The 23,236-nt window shown below is 37.0% G+C and overlaps 1 protein-coding gene across 1 annotated transcript; it reads left to right on the top strand.

The window, feature by feature from the left end:
• The first annotated feature begins 918 nt into the window (after positions 1-918).
• Positions 919-21,636, top strand: LOC107764696 (insulin-degrading enzyme-like 1, peroxisomal). Its single transcript, XM_075245429.1, has 26 exons — positions 919-1,297; positions 1,386-1,461; positions 2,296-2,363; positions 3,555-3,646; positions 3,717-3,790; positions 3,906-3,949; positions 4,521-4,572; positions 5,050-5,172; positions 5,257-5,369; positions 6,122-6,284; positions 7,227-7,319; positions 7,496-7,581; positions 8,003-8,089; positions 12,617-12,720; positions 13,893-13,995; positions 14,109-14,204; positions 14,282-14,471; positions 14,683-14,744; positions 16,282-16,386; positions 17,375-17,576; positions 17,657-17,865; positions 18,390-18,514; positions 18,632-18,683; positions 18,784-18,870; positions 19,720-19,842; positions 21,157-21,636. Exons 1-26 carry the CDS (start codon positions 1,169-1,171, stop codon positions 21,424-21,426), a joined length of 2,928 nt encoding a protein of 975 aa, XP_075101530.1. The 5' UTR covers positions 919-1,168; the 3' UTR covers positions 21,427-21,636.
• Positions 21,637-23,236: the final 1,600 nt, after the last annotated feature.

The following is a 23,236-nucleotide window of genomic DNA, read 5'->3' as shown; positions in this document are numbered from 1 at the left end:
ATATGGACCATCAATAAGGTGACATGTGGCATTCTCAATTAGATGAGTTAAAGAATTCAAGAAGGCACAAGAGAAACACCCTCGGGATTTCTCTGGGAAAGGAACCAGCTTTGACAGCGAAGAAATAAGAGCGAAATGTATAAAGACCATTAAAGAAGGAAAGTGCACCATATGGAGCGGGGTGGGTGAAATGGAAGCTAATATTCGGTGTTTTATATGATAACAATGTGCCTCCTAAACTTAAAGGCAAATTTTACAGAGTGGTGGTTAGACCGGCTTTATTGTATGGGGCTGAGTGTTGGCCAGTCAAGAACTCGAGTAGCAGAGATGAGGATATTAAGATGGATGTGTGGGCTTACCAGGTGGATAAGATTAGGAATGGAGATATCCGGGTCAGAGTAGGAGTGTCTCCGGGGGAGGACAATATGCGAGAAGTTTGGCTTAGATGGTTTGAGCATGTGAAGAGGAGAAACACAAATGTCCTAGTGAGGAGGTGTGAGAGGTTGGTGGTAGAGGGGCTAAGAAGAGGTAGATGTAGGCCAAAGAAGTATTGGGGTGGGGTGATTAGGCAGTATATGACGTTACTTCAGCTTATCGAGGTAGATAGAAAGGTGTGGAGGTCGAGAATCAAGGTAGATAGCTACTAGATAGTCAAAAGTATAAGTGTTAGTCCTTTTTTTACCTGTTATTCTTTTCGTTTCGATTTCTTATTATCTGGTTGTTGTTATTGCTTGGTGCTATAAAGTTTTTTAATTACTGATTATTGGGTCTATCGTAAACAAGTTCTCTACTTTCTAGATGGGCTAAAGTTTCCACTTTTGAAATTATACTGGCTTGGTTGTTGTTGTTGGGCTTTGTCACATTGCTATGTAATGCCTTTTGTTGGATAAGTAATCTTTAATCCTCTCTTACACCGACGACTAGGCATTGACCACTTGCTTCTCTTATATTAGGCTGCAACGAACCCAACGAACCAAAAGTCTTTGCTCCTCTAGCAAGAGCACAAAAAATTTCTCTACATTTCAAGAAAACAAATTTTCTTAAACCAAGTTCACATTTTGCGCTCACCCTTTACTCTCTTTTTCTCTATTTCATTGATTCTTGAAATACCCATTTGCATTCCTGGACTTAAAAATTTGTGCGTTTGAGCAGTTGGGGTTTCAAAAAAATGGCTGTAGGCACAGTAGAAGAATCTGTGGAGATATTTAAGGCTCGTTCAGATAAGAGGGAGTATAGAAGAATAGTCCTTCAAAACTGTCTTGAAGTCCTCCTCATTAGTGATCCTGAAACAGAGAAGGTTTTTCTTGAACTATTTTTATGACATTATATGAATATTGTTGTGTTGGATTCTTGTATAAAATTTACTTTTTATGTTGTTGGATCAGTGTGCTGCTTCTATGGGCGTGCCTGTGGGATATTATAGTGATCCTAAGGGTCTTGAAGGCCTTGCTCATTTTCTTGGTAAGTTAAGTTAGTGCATTAGCTCTTTCAAATCTTAGTCAAATAAGCTAGTGTATTAGCTCTAGTTCTATTTTTAATGGTGGTGTCCGGGCCAACTTGCACGCACCTAGTGGCGGAGCTAGTGTGGTAGCTTTTGCTTAAATCCTGTATTTGTATTAGGAAATCCTTTAAATATGTACACATTCTAAATTGCGAACCTAGTACTAATACTAAAACAAGCTATGGGTTCGGTGGCAAGTTCAGAACCCATAAACTTCAATTCCTGGCTCTGCCTTTGCGGGCTTCTCGACTATTTTCTGGGTATCTGTTACCTCCTATCAGTACAGGTACCTACCAAGCTTAGGTAGATGGGAAAAATCACCTAGTATTTTATTGAGTCTTGTTCTTGAAGTAACTTTGGAGAATGATGCTTTTCTTAATCAATTATGAACGAGTTTGTTGAACTAAGAATTTGGGGTTTTAATGGAGCAAACAGAGGTTTTGTTTCCTGTAGCTTGGGTGCTATTCATTTTTTTTTTTTTTTTGGGTTTAATATTGGCCTGAGATGAGCTTTTATGGAGTAACATGGTCAGTGAGGATTCATATAGCCGACCCCAACTTGTTTGGGACGGAGGCGTAGTTATTGTTATAGCTTGGGTGCTATGCAGCAGTATTCCGCGAACCTGAAAGTTGTTTCCTGAAGCGGTGGGAATTTTAACTTCTAATAACGTGCAAAGCTGGTGTTTTGTTAATTGCACCCTTTGCACGGTATTCCATTATATTGTTTGCTATTTTAGTATCACATTTTTCCTTGAGGCGAAAGTGCATGCTGATTCTTAATGTGCTACACTGCAGAACATATGCTGTTTTATGCAAGTGAGAAGTATCCCGTGGAGAATAGTTACTCAAAATACATCACCCAGGTATCTTTTTTTATTTATTCACAATTATGATTTACTTTTTCCTGAATTTCTACTCTGGTTAAACAATTTGTTCCTTCTTCCTACTGCTTATTCTTGCAATCTATCTTCTCTTCAAGACTATCGAGAAGTGATAGTTGTCTGCGTCATGATTTTTTTATGTTGGATACAATTTTGTTCGTTTTCATGGGCTCTTTTATTGAGCCTTGATGGTGATACATGGTGGTGGTTTAACTATTTGCATATGCTTCAGTCATTAATTTGCTCCACCCCGAAATTTGAGGGGAAGGTTAGAATGTTAGCATGAAATATTGTCTTGCATCAGACGAAAGTATTATGTGTTTTCTATTAACTATTTGTAGGAGTTTATGGCATAAGTCAGTGGGCTAATGTGTTGCTGCAGTCTCTTCTCTTATTTTTCATATAGCAGCTAAGTCCTGATAAGAGAAGAGATTGGAAGAATGCAGACAAGTGTGTTATGGCTAGGAGTTTAAGAGGAGATTAGACATCAAAAATGTCCTAGCTTAACTTGGACAAAGTGTCAAATTAGAGGAGATTAGATATCAAAATGTCCCAGTTTAAGAGGAGATTAGATATAAAAGATGTCCTAGTTTAAGAGGGGATGAGATATGAAAAATGTCCTAGCTTAATTTGAACTAGTTAGTTAGAATAGAACAAAGACGGTCTTGAAATGTAGAAATTGCTGAGTGTATCAACTAAGTAGATGTCACGAAAACCAAGCATCTCTTTGAGAGCCTATCCAAACCCTGGAGTCTTCCCTTGGATTTTCAACCAAACTTTTCACTATTTGTCTCCAATAGCCCACCTTACAAACACCCTTAACAATTAAAGAAAACCAAAAAAGAATTGTGGTCATTTATCATCTGTCCTGTCTGTCAAAGTGGGTAAGCCATATCATCTTTCATGGCTGTCAACTCGGTTAAACTATTTGAGGCCTCAGGGACTTGTCGTCCTAGTAGTTAGCAACTCAGACTTTTTAAGTTAACTGCTCAAGCCGAGCGGTACGGAGCATGAGAATGGTTATCTTTTTCTTAAAATGTCACTTCTTAGTATCAGTAACTGGTATACTTATGGCAAATTACTAATAGCACTAATGAATGCAGTTTTGCATAAATTCCCTTCAGGTAACTGTCATATAGAGTTTAATTTCCTCCTTTTTTATTATTGATTCAGCATGGAGGTTCTACCAATGCTTTTACATCTTCCGAGAACACCAACTTTCACTTCGACATTAATGCAGATTGTTTTGAAGAAGCTTTGGACAGGTATGGATTTAACTCCTTATTATCTTTGAAAAAGTATCTATGAAATGCCTTATGGTGTTTCATTATTTAGATTTGCACAGTTTTTTATCAAACCGTTGATGTCACCTGATGCTACAACAAGGGAAATAAAAGCTGTTGATTCTGGTGAGGCTTCATGATTTGTGAATATTGATGTGTTCAGTCCTATAAACATTATCAACTGCTGATTGCTCTACTGTCTTTGTCTTGTGCCCGTGGCAACTTGCGGAGTCATCTTCAGAGAACCAAAACAACCTATTATCTGATGGTCACAGAGTGTACCAGGTACTTATATGGACTCGTAAGTCAGCTTTATGCTTCCTTTGGTACTTGTGATGATTCGATGAAGGAGATAGATGAAGTTCAATTGTGTGATCACATCAGTTAAAAGATTAAACTACTAGAGAATTTTAGTTATTTACTTAGGTCTTCTGCGCCCCTTTACGTGGGCATGATTCTATTTTTAGGGCGAAGAAATATTCTGCTAATTGATGGCGGTGAGACTTGAGTGCAGGACGTCGTACCTACTCTGATACCATATTGAATTGTGCAGTCATCATCTAAAAACTTAAGTTATTAGTGAGCGACCTTATATTGATTTACTGTTAGGTGTACAACCAATGTATAGGATTACCTGGTCCATGTTATGCTTGTTTCTCTCTCTTTATCCAAAAAAATCTTAGAATAAGATTGTTCCATGTTATGCTTGTTTCTCTCTCTTATCTTGTGGATCTTGAGCCTGTACATTCGTTTAAGTACCTGTTTGAGCTGTGTTGTTTAGCTCTTTCAAATTTTTGTTCTTTTTCTTTTGGAGGAAAGAAAACCCTTCTTCATTCTTGCATTACTTTCTGTGCAGCTTCAGAAACATCTGAGTGCTAAAGATCATCCGTACCACAAATTTGGCACAGGTTTGTGATTTGATGTGTAATGTCTTCCATATGATCTGAATACATGGCTTGCAATCTAACTTTGGATAACCTTGAATCCCTATATAGTTAACTTGTCCAGTTTGTATTGCTGCATTTTTAGCTGATTTGTTCTTTTCAGAACATCAGTGCCGTAAAAAGTCTATATTATTGTACTCCTGAGTGCTAAAGATCATCCGTACCACAAATTTGGCACAGGTTTGTGATTTGATGTGTAATGTCTTCCATATGATCTGAATACATGGCTTGCAATCTAGCTTTGGATAACCTTGAATCCCTATATAGTTAACTTGTCCAGTTTGTATTGCTGCATTTTTAGCTGATTTGTTCTTTTCAGAACATCAGTGCCGTAAAAAGTCTATATTATTGTACTCCTGTATTAAAGAGAAAGAGAAGTTACTCCTTTGTATGTTGCACATTGTTTCTTTTGACATTTATAAACATTTGACTCTTGCACAGGCAGTTGGGATACTTTGGAGGTGCAGCCAAAAGCAAGAGGGTTGAATACTAGGGAGGAGCTTCTCAAATTTTATGAAGAAAATTATTCAGCCAGCTTAATGCATTTAGTTGTTTATGCAAAAGGTAGCCGGTTGATTTCTCTTTTCTTCCCTATAAATTATTCTTGCGGAATATTATCTATACTAATTTTCTCTCTTAAAACATCAGTCTGCCTTGATAAAGCTCAAACACTGGTACAGAGCATATTCCAAGAAGTTCCAAATACCAATAGAAGTTACTCTCCTGTTACTGATCAGCCTTGCAAATCAGAACATCTTCAGGTGCTCAAATAGGTGTTGGGGTCATAAATTTGACACAAGTGTCTGAATTGGAAAATATAAGGGCTATGTGCTATTGGATCTCTTTTACCCATTTCATGTTGACTGGATTAAAAAAGGTGTTGTTTTTCTGGTACAAAGATTAACGGCAGACAGGGAAGGAAAAAAGGTTTTATGATATAGGGTCACTTGAACTTAAGATTGATATTTTTACTTTGCTTATGATTGATCACACAGATTTTTGAAATTGTGAGATGTGGAATGGAGTTTTCTATACATGCATTTGATTTTCTGCACCCTACCTTTAGAGAAGAGAGCTAAACTTCTGGTTGTCTCCTACCACCACTTATCATCTTTCGAGATTCAGCTTAATTTGGCTTTGGTGGACAACACATGAAAGATACTGTGAGCCCTTTTCAAGTTCTAACATCTTTGTGTCCATGTACTTGAGATGCAATAAGGTGTCACATAAGCTTAGCAATTCACTCAAGTTGTATATTCTGTACATGTTGGCACAGCAACTCCTGTTGGATTAGCGCACTGGTCCCTTTTTTTTTCAATTAGAAATCTTACTGATGAGGCATGAAATTATATCAAACTTCTTAGCCGTGTGTTGAAACTTTCATTTTTCTTTTTCATATGGGTTGGGGATGGCAGAAATGAGCTAATAATCAAACATTCTTCTCTCTTCTCTTGCATACTCTTCATTATTGCAAACACATTGTTGTCCTATGCCTATGATTTTTGTTACGCAGATTCTAGTCAGAGCTGTTCCAATAAAACAAGGTCATAGGTTGAGGATTGTGTGGCCAATAATTCCAGGGGTAATTTATTACAAGGAAGGGCCTTCAATCTATTTGAGTCACTTGATTGGACATGAAGGAGAAGGATCCTTGTTTTATATCTTGAAGAAGTTAGGTGAGTTCTCAACATAATTATTAGAAATTCGGATTCTATCCCACCAGCCATTCGTTATGTGGCACTTATGGAACTCTTGAGTTCAGTTGCAAAGATATGCAAAATTAGTTAAGACATATCAGTACGTCATTTACAAGCAAATCATATAAGGAGACAACAACCCCTTCCCTTAATCATTGTGGACAATCTAATACTCTCCCCCACACACCGAGGAGTGGACATCTAGAGTGTATAATAACACTGGGGCTCAACATTAGGTATACTAAGAATAGGGATGAGTCTAGATTTCATACTATGATAAGAAAATGAACCTTGGAAGTAACTCAACCTAAAGTTAGCTTATAAGGTGAGGAGTGCCTAATATTATACAAAGAGACAACAACTCATTCCCTATACCAATGTGGCATAATCTAACACCCCCTCCGGCACGCCCAGGGCTGGAACATAACATGTGTCCAACGTTGGGTAAACCAAGAATTGGGATGGGTCTGACTCTGATACCATGTTAAGAAAATGGATCTAGGCCTAGCTCAATCTCAAAAGCTGGCCCATGAGGTGAGGATTTCCCAAGACCACATAAGGGGACAACAACCCATTCCATCAACCAATGTGGGACAATCTAACAAGGACTAATATTTATTTTTCAACTGCCAGAGAAATCTGCTATTGAGGAAACGGGGTCAAGGTGGTAGACTAGCATGGTACATAGATTACCCGGAAGAAAGAAGCATAGATTTGTTTAAATTTCTTATATTTATTTATGGATGGAAAAGCAACAATGATGAAGATATATCTGAATTAGTTATTTAGGCCAATGATTGTATCTCACTTGCTTTTGCATTACATGTTTTCTGGGGTCTGTATATATATCAAGCATTACTTACTGTTTGCGTAGACTGTTTCTAAGAAATTATTGCTATTTATCTCTGCAAATCCTTGTAGGTTGGGCAACAAGCTTATCGGCTGGAGAGTCAAGTGGCGGTCGTCACTTCTCATTTTTTGAAGTTTATATTCATCTGACTGATGCTGGGCATGGTTAGTTCTCTCATCTCTCCACACCCCCCCACCCCCCACCCCATTTGTGGACAGGAAATTAGAAGGTAATGTGTTGTTCTTGCCCTCCATTTTCTCTATTTTCTCATTTGTTTCTCGAATTCATCTTCTCTTGGGAACCTTACTACACTGACCTTCGTGTCTCAATAATATTTCAGATCATTTTGAGGATGTTGTGGCACTACTTTTCAAATATATTGACCTTCTACGGCAAGCTGGTGCCTGTAAATGGATATTTGATGAGGTTGTTGCACTTAATTTTGTATCAAACACCAAAGTGATTATTGTTGTTTAGAGGAGCTTAATATACCTTTAAGGCTAGAGGAAGATTTATTGATAGATATATAAAACATACAGAGCAAACTGAATTTTCGCAGTGATACTTTTATGGATAATTTGCCATAAAAGACAAATTATTTAGTATTGAAATGGAATGGTTCCGACTAAAGTGGAGGGCATTCAAAGGATTCATATAGTTGTCCCCAACTAGTTTGAAATTGAGATATAGTTCAATGATTGGGTGGAAAATTTTCATTTTTGCGTAAAAGTAGTGCTCATCATTTTATTTAAAGCTTTAAATTTTTGTTTCATGAATTCCCTTCAGTAAAGACTAGATGTTCGTTCTTTTGTCAAGTTTCTAGCTCACATATACTCTAAACATGCAGCTTTCTGCTATGTCTGAGACTGATTTCCATTATCAAGACAAGAATTCTGCCATTGACTATGTTGTAGATGTTGCATCGAATATGCAGGTACATTGACAATCATATTTCCGCATTTGGGTTCATTTATATGGATGCTTTTGAAGTGCTCATTGATTCTTTTTATATTGTTTATTTTTATTCATGAAAATGATATTTTATTGACAGAAATGGTCCCATAATACTAGAAGTATACACCAAAATAGTTCTAACAGTGGAGATTATTTTACAAAGTCCCACCATATTATCTGTACAAGTAGGGACGTTGTGTACGCTCTAAAGTTTTCTTTTTCACTTTTTTTTTTCTAAATAGTAGTGTCTTTTGCAATTGGCTAATGATTGTATCCTCGCCTTTGAAACTTTCAAGCTCCTTTCTCCCAAGCAGAGCACCTCTTCCACGATGTTACTGAATCAAGTTAATGAGAATTTTTTTTTTTTTTTTTTTTCATATGGTATCTGAGCCTCTGCAATCTTGGTAGTGGCTCAAATAGTTTTTGCTACCGGCTGGCGATGTTGGTCAGTGCGTGTCACTCGCCCGATAAATCTTTTCTTCTTCTTCCTTTCGGTGTCCCGCGCTGCTCGTCTCTTCGGTAGCCAGTGCTGCTATCTCTGGGCAAACGTCCAGGTATCACTTCTCTCCCCCTGCAACTATTCATGATCGCTCCTCTCTAGCAACCGTTCAGTCACCACTCCTCTCTCTAGGATTGTTCAAGCACGGTTCATCTCTCTGGCGACTGCTGCTGCTCCTTTTACGAGACTGACTCCCTCCTCCAAACTTTGAATTTCTTGTCATTGTTCTGCCAATTCGAGTTACGCTCTAGGGTTTTGGTGTTTTGCAACATCATACTTCACAACCAGCGACTTTCTGAAGGAAAGAATTCCATCACCTATTTTCTTTTTGGTGATTGTGCACTATTCCGTCGAGATGTTCGCATCAACTTTTTATATTTTAGAAATAAGCAAACTCAAGTTGATTTTCCCACTTTGAGTTTGAGGGGTCTATTAGAATACATGCATATATAGAGTGTACTTGAATAAATAAAATCTTATTGTATATTCTATATGATACCTTGGGATGTTACGTGTATAATTATAAAATATTTATTTTTCTTATTAGCAGAGATACTGATTACCTAGCATATCGTACTCGTCATAAGGCTCCTAAGAAGTACCTCCCATACATTGCTTCTGAATCAAGTCAATGAGAATTCTTTTCCTATTTCACAAGTCCAAAGTTCAGCATCATGTTCCTAATATTGTGGATACTCAATGGCGCATAATGAAATGATAGACATGCTCCCATTGATGTACATAGAAAATACCAAGTGATATCATATAAACTTAACTTTCCTGGAGCTTTAGAAACTCAAAAGGCAGATTAAAGAATTGTTTTCTTCCCCTCTTCAATATTGCCCTTATCGCCCCCTTCTACCTTAAATATTATGTGCTTTGAGAATTATCTCCACCCTCTCATGATTTGTTTCCATAAAGCAGTTTCATATGAAGTTAATATGGCATTAAACCTTGAGGTCCTTAACTACCAATTCCTTCATCTTCATATAGAAAGTGACCTGCTCTAATTATAACAATGTGGATAAATCTCTTCCTTTCCTTCTCACAGAAAATTCAGGAATTTGCAGCCTAAGGAAAAGGGGTCGGATAAATAACATAGTAAGCAAAATCATATGAAATAAAAAAGAGGGATTTCTCATCCATTTATTTTTGGTGTAAGCAAGAGTACATGGAAGATCCAGAATCTTTTGTTGATGTTCTAGGATCTTTGTAAGGACTAAAGAATCTTCCTGTACCACCCTCTGTAATTATGGTTAACTATACCTGTTTTGATACAGTCAATATATATGCAACAAATGTTACCTTCTCAAAAAAAAAAACATGAGGTAGGTTGATAAATTAGAGAGCACACTTTATTAGGATTATCTTTCCTTCTTCTAGATTCCTAGTGAACCTTATTTCCAACATCTACATAAAAGGGTTTCATTGTTTCATCTCCATGAGCGGCCCCTAGTGGTAGGCTCAAGTACGTAGCCTGAAGATCACTGACTTTTCATGTTAACACCCTTGTCATGTCCTCCACTTCCTGAATTTCTTCCATATGAAAGATAACACACTTTCAAACGCTAATCATCAACCCAGAGATTGCTTGAAACCATAACAACAAAACCCCTCTGATTGGGAAGTTGGTTCTTTGTCTCATCACACCAGGTTTCAGGCTTAAGACATTTGTCTTCACGAATTCTCTCGATCTTTCGCTTATGGTCGTATGTACGAGGAACTGGGGGAGAAAGGCGGGGAGAAGAAGTTATTCCGGCTGGCCAAGACGAGAGAGAGGAAGGCTCGGGATTTGGACCAAGTGAGATGCATCAAGGACGAAGATGGTAGAGTATTGATGGAAGATGCCCAGATTAAGAGGAGATGGCAGACTTACTTTTATAAACTTCTTAATGAAGGGAATCGAGATATTGTGCTAGGTGAACTGGAGCATCCCGAGAGTCACTGTGACTTTGGGTACTTAAGGCGTATCGAGGTTGAGGAGGTCGTGGGAGCTATGCGTAAGATGAGAAGGGGCAGAGCGAGCGGGCCGGACGAAATTCCAGTTGAATTTTGGAAGTGTGTGGGTAGAGCAGGCTTGGAGTGGCTGACGAGGCTGTTTAATGTTATTTTTAGGACGAAGAAGATAGCCAGATGAGTGGAGGTGGAGTACGGTGGTTCCGTTGTATAAGAACAAAAGTGCTATCCAGAGTTGTAACAATTATAGGGGTATCAAATTACTGAGCCATACCATGAAAGTTTGGGAGAGGGTAGTTGAAGAAAGGGTGAGGAGGTCGGTGTCTATATCCGACAACCAGTTTGGGTTCATACCGGGTCGTTCTACTACGGAAGCTATACACCTTACTAGAAGACTGGTGGAACAGTATAGGGAGAGGAAGAAGGATCTGCACATGGTGTTTATTGATCTGGAGAAAGCGTATGACAAGGTTCTTAGAAAAGTTCTCTGGAGATGCCTGGAGGCTAAAGGTGTGTCGGTTGCCTACATTAGGGCGATTAAGGACATGTATGATGGGGCTAAGACTTGGGTTAGGACAGTAGGAGGCGACTCTGCGCATTTCCCGGTTGTTATGGGATTGCACCAAGGTTCTATGCTCAGCCCGTTCTTATTTGCCTTGGTGATGGACGCGTTAACACATCATATTCAAGGGGAGGTGCCATGGTGTATGTTATTCGCTGATGACATAGTTCTGATTGATGAGTCGCGAGCAGGTGTTAACGAGAGGCTGGAGGCCTGGAGACAAGCTCTTGAGTCTAAGGGTTTTAAGCTGAGCAGGACAAAGACGGAATACCTGGAGTGCAAGTTAAGCGCTGAGTCGAGGGAAGTGGACGTGGATGTGAGGCTTGAATCACTGGTCATCCCGAGTAGAGGCAGTTTCAAGTACCTTGGGTCGGTTATCCAAGGGGGAGGGGAGATCGACGAGGATGTCACACACCGTATTGGAGTGGGGTGGATGAAGTGGAGGTTAGCATCTGGAGTCCTGTGTGATAAGAGAGTGCCACCGATACTCAAAGGTAAGTTTTATAGAGCGGTGGTTAGACCGGCCATGATGTATGGGGCTGAGTGTTGGCCTGTTAAGAACTCACATATCCAGAAGATGAAAGTAGCAGAGATGAGGATGTTAAGGTGGATGTGCGGGCACACTAGGATGGATAAGATTAGGAATGATGATATTCAGGAGAAGGTGGGCGTGACTCCCATTGATAACAAGATGCGGGAAGTGAGGCTTAGATGGTTCGGGCACGTTTAGAGGAGAAGCCCAGACGCTCCGGTAAGGAGGTGTGAGCGGCTAAGTTGCTCCGACATGGCAGTTTAGGTGCCGCACCCGTGTCGACACGACACTAGTATGGGTGTGGGTATGGGATCCGTACCGGATCTGCTCAAACAATTGGGTGCTTTGACCACCGCGGACGAAAAAATTCGAGACGAGATACAACTTGTTTCCCGAAATCAAAACCAAAACTAGGGTAAATTTGAAGAAAATAACATATTCTATCTAGGAAATCAATCCTTTACTTATTTACAACTTGAAAATAAAAAAGAAATCCACACTTCACATACTATACGAGTATACGTACGTATTCCACGAAATTTCTCATAATTTAGAGATATTTTTATATTTTTGAATTACTTTTAGCTGGATCCCCGCACCCGTATCCGTACTAGGATCCATATCCCCGAATCTTAGAATTTACATCTCGAAGGATCCGATCTCTAGATCCGCACCCGTGTCGGATACCCGCACCCGTGTCCGAGCAACTTAGGCGTACACACTACCCTCCCCATACCCCACTAGTGGGATTTTACTGGGTCGTTGTTGTTGTTGTTTAGGTAGTTGAGATAATTTGATACATGATTGCGGTAAGGTATCCACATTATAAATACATTTTATACACAAGTATACCAAATGAATAACAATTGCTTACACAAGTATACCAAATGAATAACAATTTTTTTTGACTTATCAAATGAATAACAATTGCTTACATTTGAGTAATTTTTTTCCCCAGTTTTACCCCCCAATAGACTGGCTGGTTGGGTCATCTTTACCTTCAAGGTTCAGTCCAGACATTATTGAAGCAGTCCTAAATGAGCTCACACCACAAAATGTCAGGTGAATTAGCCTCCCTGTAGACAATTATATCTTTTTAACTTTTGTTTTTGCAAATGGGATACTCGCATTAATTAGCTTATGATGATAAATAATCTAAAGCATGATGATGTTAAAGTCTAACATGTACAATATACTTTTTGACTATGTCCATCGTTTTAATCAAGTTTTTGACTATGTCCATTGGATGACCTTGGAAGTCCAATGACTAATCCTGCTAGCTGTGGAATCAATTTTAACTGTCGTTCTTAGAAGTCAGGTTCTCATGACCTCTTTTGTAGATAATTGTTTTGCTTATAGTTCATGGACTTGGCTTTGGTTGGAATCATGGCTTTGACATGACAAGAAGCCAGTACAGTTAGGAATTCATATTGGATAGGGTCATAGTTGATTTGGCTGTTTCCTATGTTGCTCGGCCTCTTTAAAAATGCCGCCGGGTGCGTGTTAGATCCTCCAAAAGTAGTGCATTTTTTGGATTATTTGACGGGTGTGGCCACATTTTTGGAGGTCGGAGCAACATAGGGTATTTCTCCTTCAGGGAGCATAGAGAAAATGAAGAGACAGAAAAGATGACTGTTAAGGATAAGCAAGAAAGCCTGGTGATGCAGTTGTTTTTCCTCTCTCCTTTCTGTAGAACGAGGCACGATGGAAAATGTTGATTGGGTGAAGAGAAAGAGACTGGCCTATTCTCTTACTGCTGTTGGGCTGACATGAAATGTCTGCTGCTTTTCTAGTTCATAAGCTAAGCATCCCAGCAAGAGAAGAAACAAGTTACACTCATTTAACACCCCAAAAAAAAACAGAACACTTAATATGTCATTAAATATACAATTATTGGATTTTTTATTTATGAACCACTCATCTTAATGAAAATTGAGATCTTTTTGGGCTACCGATCTTTTACGTCATTACATATCATAAGACCATGGTGAAACATTTCCTAATCATAGCCTTATGCATATTTCCTCTGAATCCTTTGGCGGTTATCTGCATAATAGGGATAAATAAAAATGCAGAGATTGTGTGTTAGAACTTCCAGCTTAGTAAGATAGTGTGCTCAACATGTATCATTTGCAGAAATAGTATGTCACTGAATTATGATGGTGTCATATATCATTTCTCTGTGACTAAATCTTTGTGGATGAGCACCTCTTACATGAAAGTCTTTCCAACAGAATCTTTTGGGTTTCAACAAAATTTGACGGTCATACAGACTCAACGGAGCCTTGGTATGGAACTGCATATTCAGTAGAGAAAATAACAAGCTCCACGATTGAGGTACATTCTGGGTATCTGTAAATATTGGTGCTTTTGATTTGATGAAGATTGGTATTGCAGTATTGCTTCAGCCAACATTGACTAGAATGGTGACACTGCTCTGATTGTTACAGCAATGGATGGAGAAGGCTCCTGATGGAAATTTGCATCTACCTGTACCTAATATGTTTGTTCCTACCGATTTGTCCATTAAAACTGTCTCGAACAAGGTATTACTAACAACAAAACCTCATTTCACACTCTTTCACTTTACTAAATTCCTTAAATGTTTTGCCCTTCGATACAGATGAATTTTCCAGTGCTGTTAAGGAAATCCCCTTATTCAAGGTTATGGTACAAGCCGGATACATTATTCTCCATGCCAAAGGGATACATTATAATAGATTTCAGCTGTCCCCAATCTAGAAGTTCTCCTGAATCAATTGTTCTTACCTCCATTTTCATACAGCTGCTGATGGACTATCTAAATGAATATGGCAAGTATCAAAGACTAAGATATCATGTTTCTATATACATATACCTTTATTGCAAATATGCATGGACATTTTGACAGTTGAAATATTGATCATTTAAATTGCTGGATAATTCTGTCCCTAGTTATATTCTTTACTTTAACTATTAGTTCATCTGATGGTGCATGTTTGGTGTCTGCTTAACTCTGCTGTAATCTACCTTGCATTTTTTCAGCCTACTATGCCGAGATCGCCGGTCTCGGTTATTGGATAAGTAGTCACTATAATGGTTTCCAGGTATTTATCTTGTACGCGCATTATCATCATGAATGGAATTCTCCAAACATTAAATACAAGTTACCAAAAATTAATCTACACAGCTCCCTCTCTCTCTCCCCCTAACTTATGTGTTTTCAAATTTTAAAGAAAAACTAAATTTTTTGGTTGGATTATTATAAGGTTTTTTACTAGTAGTTGTACCCGCGCGATGCGCGGTCAATATTAATTAAATTAAATTGTGATCGGGCTTATTTGACCATATTAGATCGTATTGCTTTAATAAATTTTAATTGTCATCTTATTTGTCAATATGATATATCCAATAATAAAATATCTATTAAATTAAAGGGACTTATATAGTCATTGAATAATTTTTCTGCCACGCGATGCGCAGTCACTATTAAAAAATATTAATTAAATTAAATTGTGATCGGGTTTGTTTGAACATATTAGATTGTATTGCTTTAATAAATTTTAATTGTCATCTTGTTTGTCAATATGATATACCAATAACAAAATCTCTATTAAATTGAAGGGACTTATATAGTCATTGAATAACTTTTTTATTCTATATTTTTCTTTATTCTATTATCCAATGTTTAGTATTTTTACATTGTTGATAGAAATTTTTTATTAGCATATTATTTTGCTTTATATTTTTGTTTGCTCGCTTTCTTTTTGTAATATAATAGAAGATATATATGTTTTAATAATCTTGAAATATTTTTTATTTTATATTAGCATATTATTTAATAATTTTGTCTACTACTTTCTTTTTATAATATAATAGAAGACATATATTTTATTACTCTTGAAATATTTTTTTATTTAAAATTTATCCTATTGTTTTCAATAATATTATCTGAATTTTAATGAATAAAATCTCTATTAAATTAATGAGACTTATATAGGCATCGAATAATAGGCTTGTTCGGTATTTTTCTTTATTATATTATCCAATATTTAGTATTATTGCATTGTTAATAGAAACTTTAATTAGCATATTACTTTATTTAAATTTTTGTATGCTACTTTCTTTTTATAATATAACAGAAGATATATTTTTTTATTTTATATTTTATTCTATTATTATCAATAATATTTTCTGAATAAATAAATTTTTATTTTTAAAAATAAAAACAAAAATTATTAAAAAAACAAAGAAATTAAAAACTCTAACTTGAAAGTACTCTCCAATAAGTACTCTCCAATTTGAATGGATAGATTTTTTTAAATTTTCGTTTTTTATTATAAAATATTATATTTTATAGATATGTAAATTCAAAAACAATAAGCAATAACTAATTATTAACTAAATAACTAATTATTAACTACTTATGCCATGTGGCTTTTTTCTAGGCTGCCACTTGGCTTAAGAAGGGAGCTTTTTCCTCTCCTTTTAATAATATATAGATTCTTGGTTGCACTTTGGGAAAGCATCATATGCTCATTCGGCTTCTTAAATTATTGTCATTTTTTCCTATTCCATGTGTGCAATCACTTTTAGGACATTGTAATAATTGTACGCTCCCACTTTGATTTGCTTCCCTTTCAGGTGACTATGACTGGATATAATCATAAAATAAGGGTCTTACTGGAAAAAGTTATTGATAAGATTACCAATTTCAAAGTTGAACCTGACCGATTCTTTGTTATCAAGGTAAGGGGTCTATTTTCATCCCTTACGGATCTTTCAAGTCTTTTTATTGTTCAACCTGATTCAAATTCTGAAGACTAGATCGTTTTATGGTAATCCTTGCATCTAATTTTATCTGAATTAAATTGCTCCTGTAGGGAATTAGCTAGTGTGTTATGTTATGTGATCTAGGCCTGCTAAAAATAGTGTGGCACATTTTTATTGATTATTGGGATATAGGCCTGCTTAAAATAGTGTAAGAACTTTTCTCATTTCATTTGAGGGACTTGAACTCTGTTAGGAACTTTCATGTTCATGTTATCCGGTTGGGCATATTTTCTTTGTTTTCTTCACTCGTTATGAGCATTCAGCTTGTATAGTCAACACCTACATCAAAGAGTGCGTTTTTGGCTGGCTTGGTGCATTTATGCCTCAGACGATACTGAGTGCATCTTTGGCTGGTTTGCCAGAAACTATTCTCCGTTTAATCAGTTGTATCTTTGAATATTAAAGAAATACCTAGCTGGAGCTATATTTAGCTTTAGTTCTGATGTGTGACTGCAGCATGAATGATTGAGTCGCTACGTTCTTCAGTCAGCATTGCTTCCAATGTTTTAGCATCTTGTCAAGACAAAAGACTTCCACGATTTTAGAAACTGACTTCTGTCCTCTTCTTGATAAATTCGATGTGGTCTAAAACTTGTGACTACTATATTTTTCAGTCTCTTTGCAGCTATATTTACTTCTACAGTTAGGTATTCAAAAACACTAAAAACTAAATGAGATGGCTTGAAAACTTGTTGTGTTTTGTGCCGAGTTCAATTTTTGGTTAAAAAGCATATGGTGCTGAAGCTCTTATGTTTTTAATTGTTCCAGATGCTTAGCTTGACGTGGTTTAGTTAATAATGTAGTAACAATTGAACAATCATTGTGATTGCAGTTTGCTGACATTTTGAATCCAAAGCTGTAGACTGATAGTTCCTTCTCTTGGACTGTTTTTATCTTATGACAGGAATTGTTCACAAAGCAATATCAAAATTTCAAGTTTCAACAGCCATACGAACAAGCGTTGTACTACTGTTCATTAATACTTCGGGAACACGCATGGTCATGGAAAGATGAACTTGAAGTCCTTCCTAATCTTGAAGTTGATGACCTTGTTAAGTTTTACCCTCTGTTGCTATCAAGGACGTTTCTGGAGTGCTACATAGCAGGTTCGTTTTTCTTTCCTACTAGATTTTTCTAGGATATTTGCCAGTTTAGCATATTCACCCTTTTAATCACCCCTTTTCAGGAAACATCGACTCAAAGGAAGCAATCTCAATGATCCAGCACATTGAAGATACCTTTTACAAGGGTGCCCAGCCTCTATCTCGGGCCCTATTTGTGTCTGAGCATCCGTCAAGTAGAATTATAAAGCTTGAAGAGAGCACGAATTACTTCTATGCTGCAGAGGGCCTAAATACCTCTGACGAAAATTCTGCTCTTGTCCATTACATTCAGGTACATCTGAAGTTACAACTTTTGTTTCTCTCCTCCTTTTGTTCGTTTTTTCTAATGATATTTTGTAGCAGTTACATCATATATATGATTGGATGCCTCATGAGCAAACTCGTTTTTCTGTGCACAACTTTGCACTTCTTGTTTACCCCTTATATATGGGTTGTTCCTTTTGTTTAGCAGTAAACTCCTTGTCCGCAGTAAGTGTTGTTAGAACAGTCAAAGAGAATTAGCAAAAATTGAATGATCAAAACTAGTAGGAGTTTGTTTAAGAAATTATGTACCTAAAGTGTTCAAAATCATGAAACCAGTTAATCTGGCCATTCTATTGACTTGTGGCTAGACAAATAATTTGTATGTACTTAAGAAGAAGCTGTCAGAAAAGCTTATAACGAACAAAGTGCGAAACTTTCCAATTGAGCAACCTTAATCTTCTCGATATCTTACCTTTGTAAGTTGGCTTTTTATGAGTTTTACCATTTTTCTTTCTTCCTGCTAATACAGTTTATCTTATTCTATGTTTGAAGACGCATCCAGATGAATACATCAAAAATGTAAAACGACAACTATTTGTTCTCATAGCTAAGCAACCAGCTTTCGACCAGCTTAGATCTGTTGAGCAGCTTGGTTATATTACATCACTTTCACGGACGTAAGCCAACTCTTCTCTTTTAAATTCTCTATGAATGTATTTGCTCTTGGGAAATAGGCAGTATGTCTATTTAATTTTCTTCACTGCTGAAGGCAAGTTAATGTTGCTAAACTGTAGGAGTGATGCTGGTATTTGCGGAATGCAGCTTATAGTTCAATCCTCAGTCAAGGTAAATACATTACATCATCTCTATGTAAGCCAACAAATGAAAGATTATAAAAATCCTTTATGCTTTCAATATGAGACACTAATGATGAACCATGATACAGGATCCAAGATATATCGAGTTGCGATTCCAGGCATTTCTCAAGATGTTGGAAAGTCAGCTTCATGACATGTCAGATGATGAGTTTAAGGTCAAATATTGAATCTCCTTTAAGATTTGCTTCTTGAATTGGTATCATTGTGAAGGTTTGAATCCCAGGGAAGGAAAAAAGAAGAAAAAAAAGGATAAGCCTAGGTAGGTAGATTTACCGGATACTAATGCCGGTACCAGTGGAATAGTCTGGTTGCCCACAAGTTGGGCTGGACTTCACAGTTACTAAAAGATCGTCAACAACAACAACACAATGGCATCATTGTGACAACTCTCAGAAAAGTAATATTTTGAGAAATAGCTACAGGGAAATGACTTGAGATAAGCATCATGTAGTACTTAGAAAATGATTAGTCAGTGTGGCTGTGGCTGCATACATAAGTTTCTTTAAATGCATTTCTTCTATTAGTATCTTTGGAATAAACCCATCAGTAACAAATCAATAAAGTCAAGATCAACTGATCACTTGAATACATTTTTTAGCTTGATGTGCGGCTCATTAATTATTTCTATTTGTCTGCAATATTAAGAGCCCGTTTGGACATAAGAATTTTTTTTCTTTTTCTCAAAATAATTTCTTTTTTTTCGAAATCAGCGTTTGTTCATAAAATTTTCAATTTTCACTTGAAGATACATTTTGGAAATTTTCAAAAATTTGAAAAACTCCAAAAAGCTGTTTTTCAAAATTTTCACTCAAATCACCCACAAAACTTCAAAAACAACCCAAAATTATATTTATGTCCAAACACAACTCTAAATTTCAAATACCATTTTCACTTGAAAAAATTTTCCCCCTACTTTGGAATTTTACAATTCTTATGTCCAAACGCCCACTAAATATCACAGTTGCCTCGCCTACTGAGATTTTGGTCTTTTTTATATGATGCAGAGAAAAGTCAATGCTCTTATTGATATTAAGCTCGAGAAGTTTAAAAATTTATCAGAGGAAACTAATTATTTCTGGTGGGAAATTTCTGGTGGCACACTCAGATTTGATAGAATTGAAAATGAGGTATGAACTTTCTTTTGCCACATCAAGCCAGTTATTTCTCTGAATTGAATTGATAGCTAAAAGGAGATTATCCTATGCACTCTTTCCATTCCAATTTAAATTTATGTCACATTATTTCCTTATTTGTCCATTCCAAAAAGAATGATACTCTTCTATATTTGGAAACAATTTAACTTTAAACTTCCCGTGATTTTACCATTAATGAGAAGATTTTATAGCCACACAAATGTTATGGTATGCTTAAGACCACAAGTTTCAAAAGTCTTCTAGCCACACAATGTTATGCAATGTTTACGACCACAAGTTTCAAAAAATCTTAATTTTTTTTCTTAAATTCTGTGCCGAGTCAAACCAACAACAACAACAAACCCATTGTAATCCCACAAGTGGGGTATGAGAAGGGTAGTGTGTACGCAGACCTTACCCTACCTTGAAGGTATAGAGGCTGTTTCCGATAGACCCTCGGCTCACGAGAGACGAAAAGAAAAGCAGTAGCACCAAGCATTAACAACAACAAGATAGTAAGAAAACGAAACGAAAAGAACAACAAGTAATAATAGAAATCTAACAATAATGGAATACATGACTTAACACTAATACTCTATACTACCTGCTAGCCTTCTATCTTGATTCTCGACATCCGCACCTTTCTATCAAGGATCATGTCCTCCGTAAGCTGAAGCAACGCTATATTCTGCCTAATCACCTCTCCCCAATAGTCTTTGGCCTACCTTTACCTCTTCTCATCCCTACTAGAGCCAACCTTTTACACCTTCTTATTGGGGCATCTGCGTTTCTGCTCTTCACCTGCCCAAACCATCTAAGCCTAGCTTCCCGTATCTTGTCCTCCCTCGGGGACACTCCCACTTTGGCCCGAATATCTTCGGTCCTAATCTTATCCATCCTGGTATACCCACTTCGTGCCGAGTCAAACCATATCATATAGATTGGAACAAGGGATTATTTCCTTATTTTCCCTTTTCGGGGGGGGGGGGGGAGGGCTGAGAGTAGGGCGGTCGGTGTAGGGCACCTTTTAAGTCAAACTACAACGAAATATGGAAGAAGTCAAGTCATGCATACAAAGATGCTGGATTCTTAGAGGGAATGTAGAATAAACTAGTAAGAGGTACCGCGTCCGCGTAGTGGCATTGTTCCCTGAAAGTTGGTAGATCATTCTTTTGTCCCTTGCTAATTTCTGGGAGTTCAAAAGGTGGGTAATTGTCTCGACGTTCTTCTTTCTGAAACAAGAATTTAAGTTGGACATCTGTTGTATCATATATAACTAGATATTGCTATTTAACATTCATGAAATAGGTTGCAGCACTGAAGCTGATAACCAAAACAGACCTGATCGATTTCTTTAACGAACATGTGAACGTTGGCGCTCCTAAAAGAAAGTCATTAAGCTTACAAGTCTTTGGAAGCTCACATTCTTCTGAATTCAAGGCGGAGAAAGTTGATCCTGTTGAACCAAACGTCGTCCAGATTGAAGATATTTTCTCTTTCAGGAGATCTCGCCCTCTCTACCCTTCATTTAGGGGAGACATTAGCCTTTTGAAAGCTCATGATGCTGAGCACCAGTGAGACTAACAGTACAGGAAAATACAAGCCAAGAAATGGAGGTTTACAGTTAAATGGTTACTTTAACACTATTCTGAAGTGACTTTCTTCACAATATACATAGTTACATACTGTTAGTGATTGTACAGTAGAAACATAAACTGTTAAGGAAGTGAAACTAGCAGTTGTTGCTTTCTTATTTCTGGTTCTAAAAAGAAGATTTAGCTTGGCATATTCCTGCTTCCTTCTTTCTTGTGCTATTTATTCTTTTTTTCCACCCGGTGTCGGTACGCACATTCGGATCTGACTAGTTCGAATTCGTGCCGGGAAATCCCACTGAGGGTTAAAGAATGGAAGGATACTTACCAACCCGCCACAATTTTTATTTTTATTTTTTTTGGCAATGGAATCATAAAGATAAAAAACACACAAAGGCACAATTCCTACCTCAATTTCTCCTAGCTTTAGCTCAATCTCATGCTTTTATAAAATGATAAGTAAATACATCACTATATGATGGTCTCTCATAAACACTAGAGGGAGAAAAAGAACTTGAGTATTTTGATTAGTAACTAGAGTTAAATGTATTTGATATGACGGAAGTTATTATATTACGAAAAACAGATTAGTAATTGTTTTTTGGTAGTTGGTTGGTGAGTGATCCAGAATAAATATATATTAAAGAATAAAAATAATACTAAGAATAATAAAAATATCAGAAAGTCGGAGAGTGTTTGGATGAAAATTTTGAATATTAAAGATGAATAATAATATTTAAATGTTAGTTTGAGGAATTAATCTGAAAATAAAAGTCGAATGAAGAATGACTTCCGCTTATAAGTAAGGGAAGTCATGTTGCCTTTTTTGAAGAAAAATGTTTTCCTTTGAAAATATTTTCTTATAACCAAAATCATACATTTTTGTTTTCTGGAAAAATGATTTGAGCATTTTCCAAAAAAAAAAGAAGAAAAAGACTTCTGTCACACTACACTGGTAATAACAACAATAATAACAAATTCAGTATAATCTCACATAGTGTGGTCTGGGAAGGATAGAGTGTGCGCGGGCCTTACTCCTACCTTGTGAAGATAGAGATGTTGTTTATGATAGACACCCAGAAATACAGGTGTGACAAAAATATATAATTATTGATCCTATACTTTTGTTTTCCCTTTATATTCATATGTAAACCATCAGCCCAAATTGTTCGAAAATTGGTTTACAACTCAACAATGGTGAGTTTGTTTACTTAATCCGATTTTCTTCGGACACAGAGAAGGCCTATGATAAAGTCCCACGAGAGATCCTATGGAGATGTATGGAGGCTAGCAGTGTTCCGGTGGCGTACATTAGAGCGATTAAGGACATGTATGAGGGAGCGAAGACTCGGGTGAGGACTGCCGGAGGAGATTCAGATCATTTTTCAGTGGAGATGGGGTTACATCAGGGATCGGCTCTTAGCCCGTTTTTGTTTGCCTTAACGTTAGATGTGCTGACGCGTCATATACAAGGGGAAGTGCCATGGTGTATGCTATTTACTGATGACATAGTACTGATTGACGAGACGCGAGGCAGAGTTAATGCTAAGTTGGAAGTTTGGAGACAAACGCCTGAATCTAAAGGTTTCAAGTTGAGTAGGTCAAAAAATGAGTACTTGGAGTGCAAGTTCAGTGATGGGATGCATGAAGAAGAAGTGGAAGGATTGGTACTCAGGTCATCCCTAAAAGAGATAGTTTCAAGTATCTTGGGTCTATTATTCAAGGCAACGTGGAGATTGACGACGATGTTACTCATCGTATTGGAACGGGGTGGATGATATGGAGGCTCGCCTCAG

Source organism: Nicotiana tabacum, chromosome 23, assembly GCF_000715075.1.
Source record: "Nicotiana tabacum cultivar K326 chromosome 23, ASM71507v2, whole genome shotgun sequence".
In the NCBI taxonomy this organism is placed as follows: Eukaryota; Viridiplantae; Streptophyta; class Magnoliopsida; order Solanales; family Solanaceae; genus Nicotiana; species Nicotiana tabacum.
Note: the sequence above shows the minus strand (reverse complement) of the source record. Positions and strands in the feature narration are given on the sequence as shown.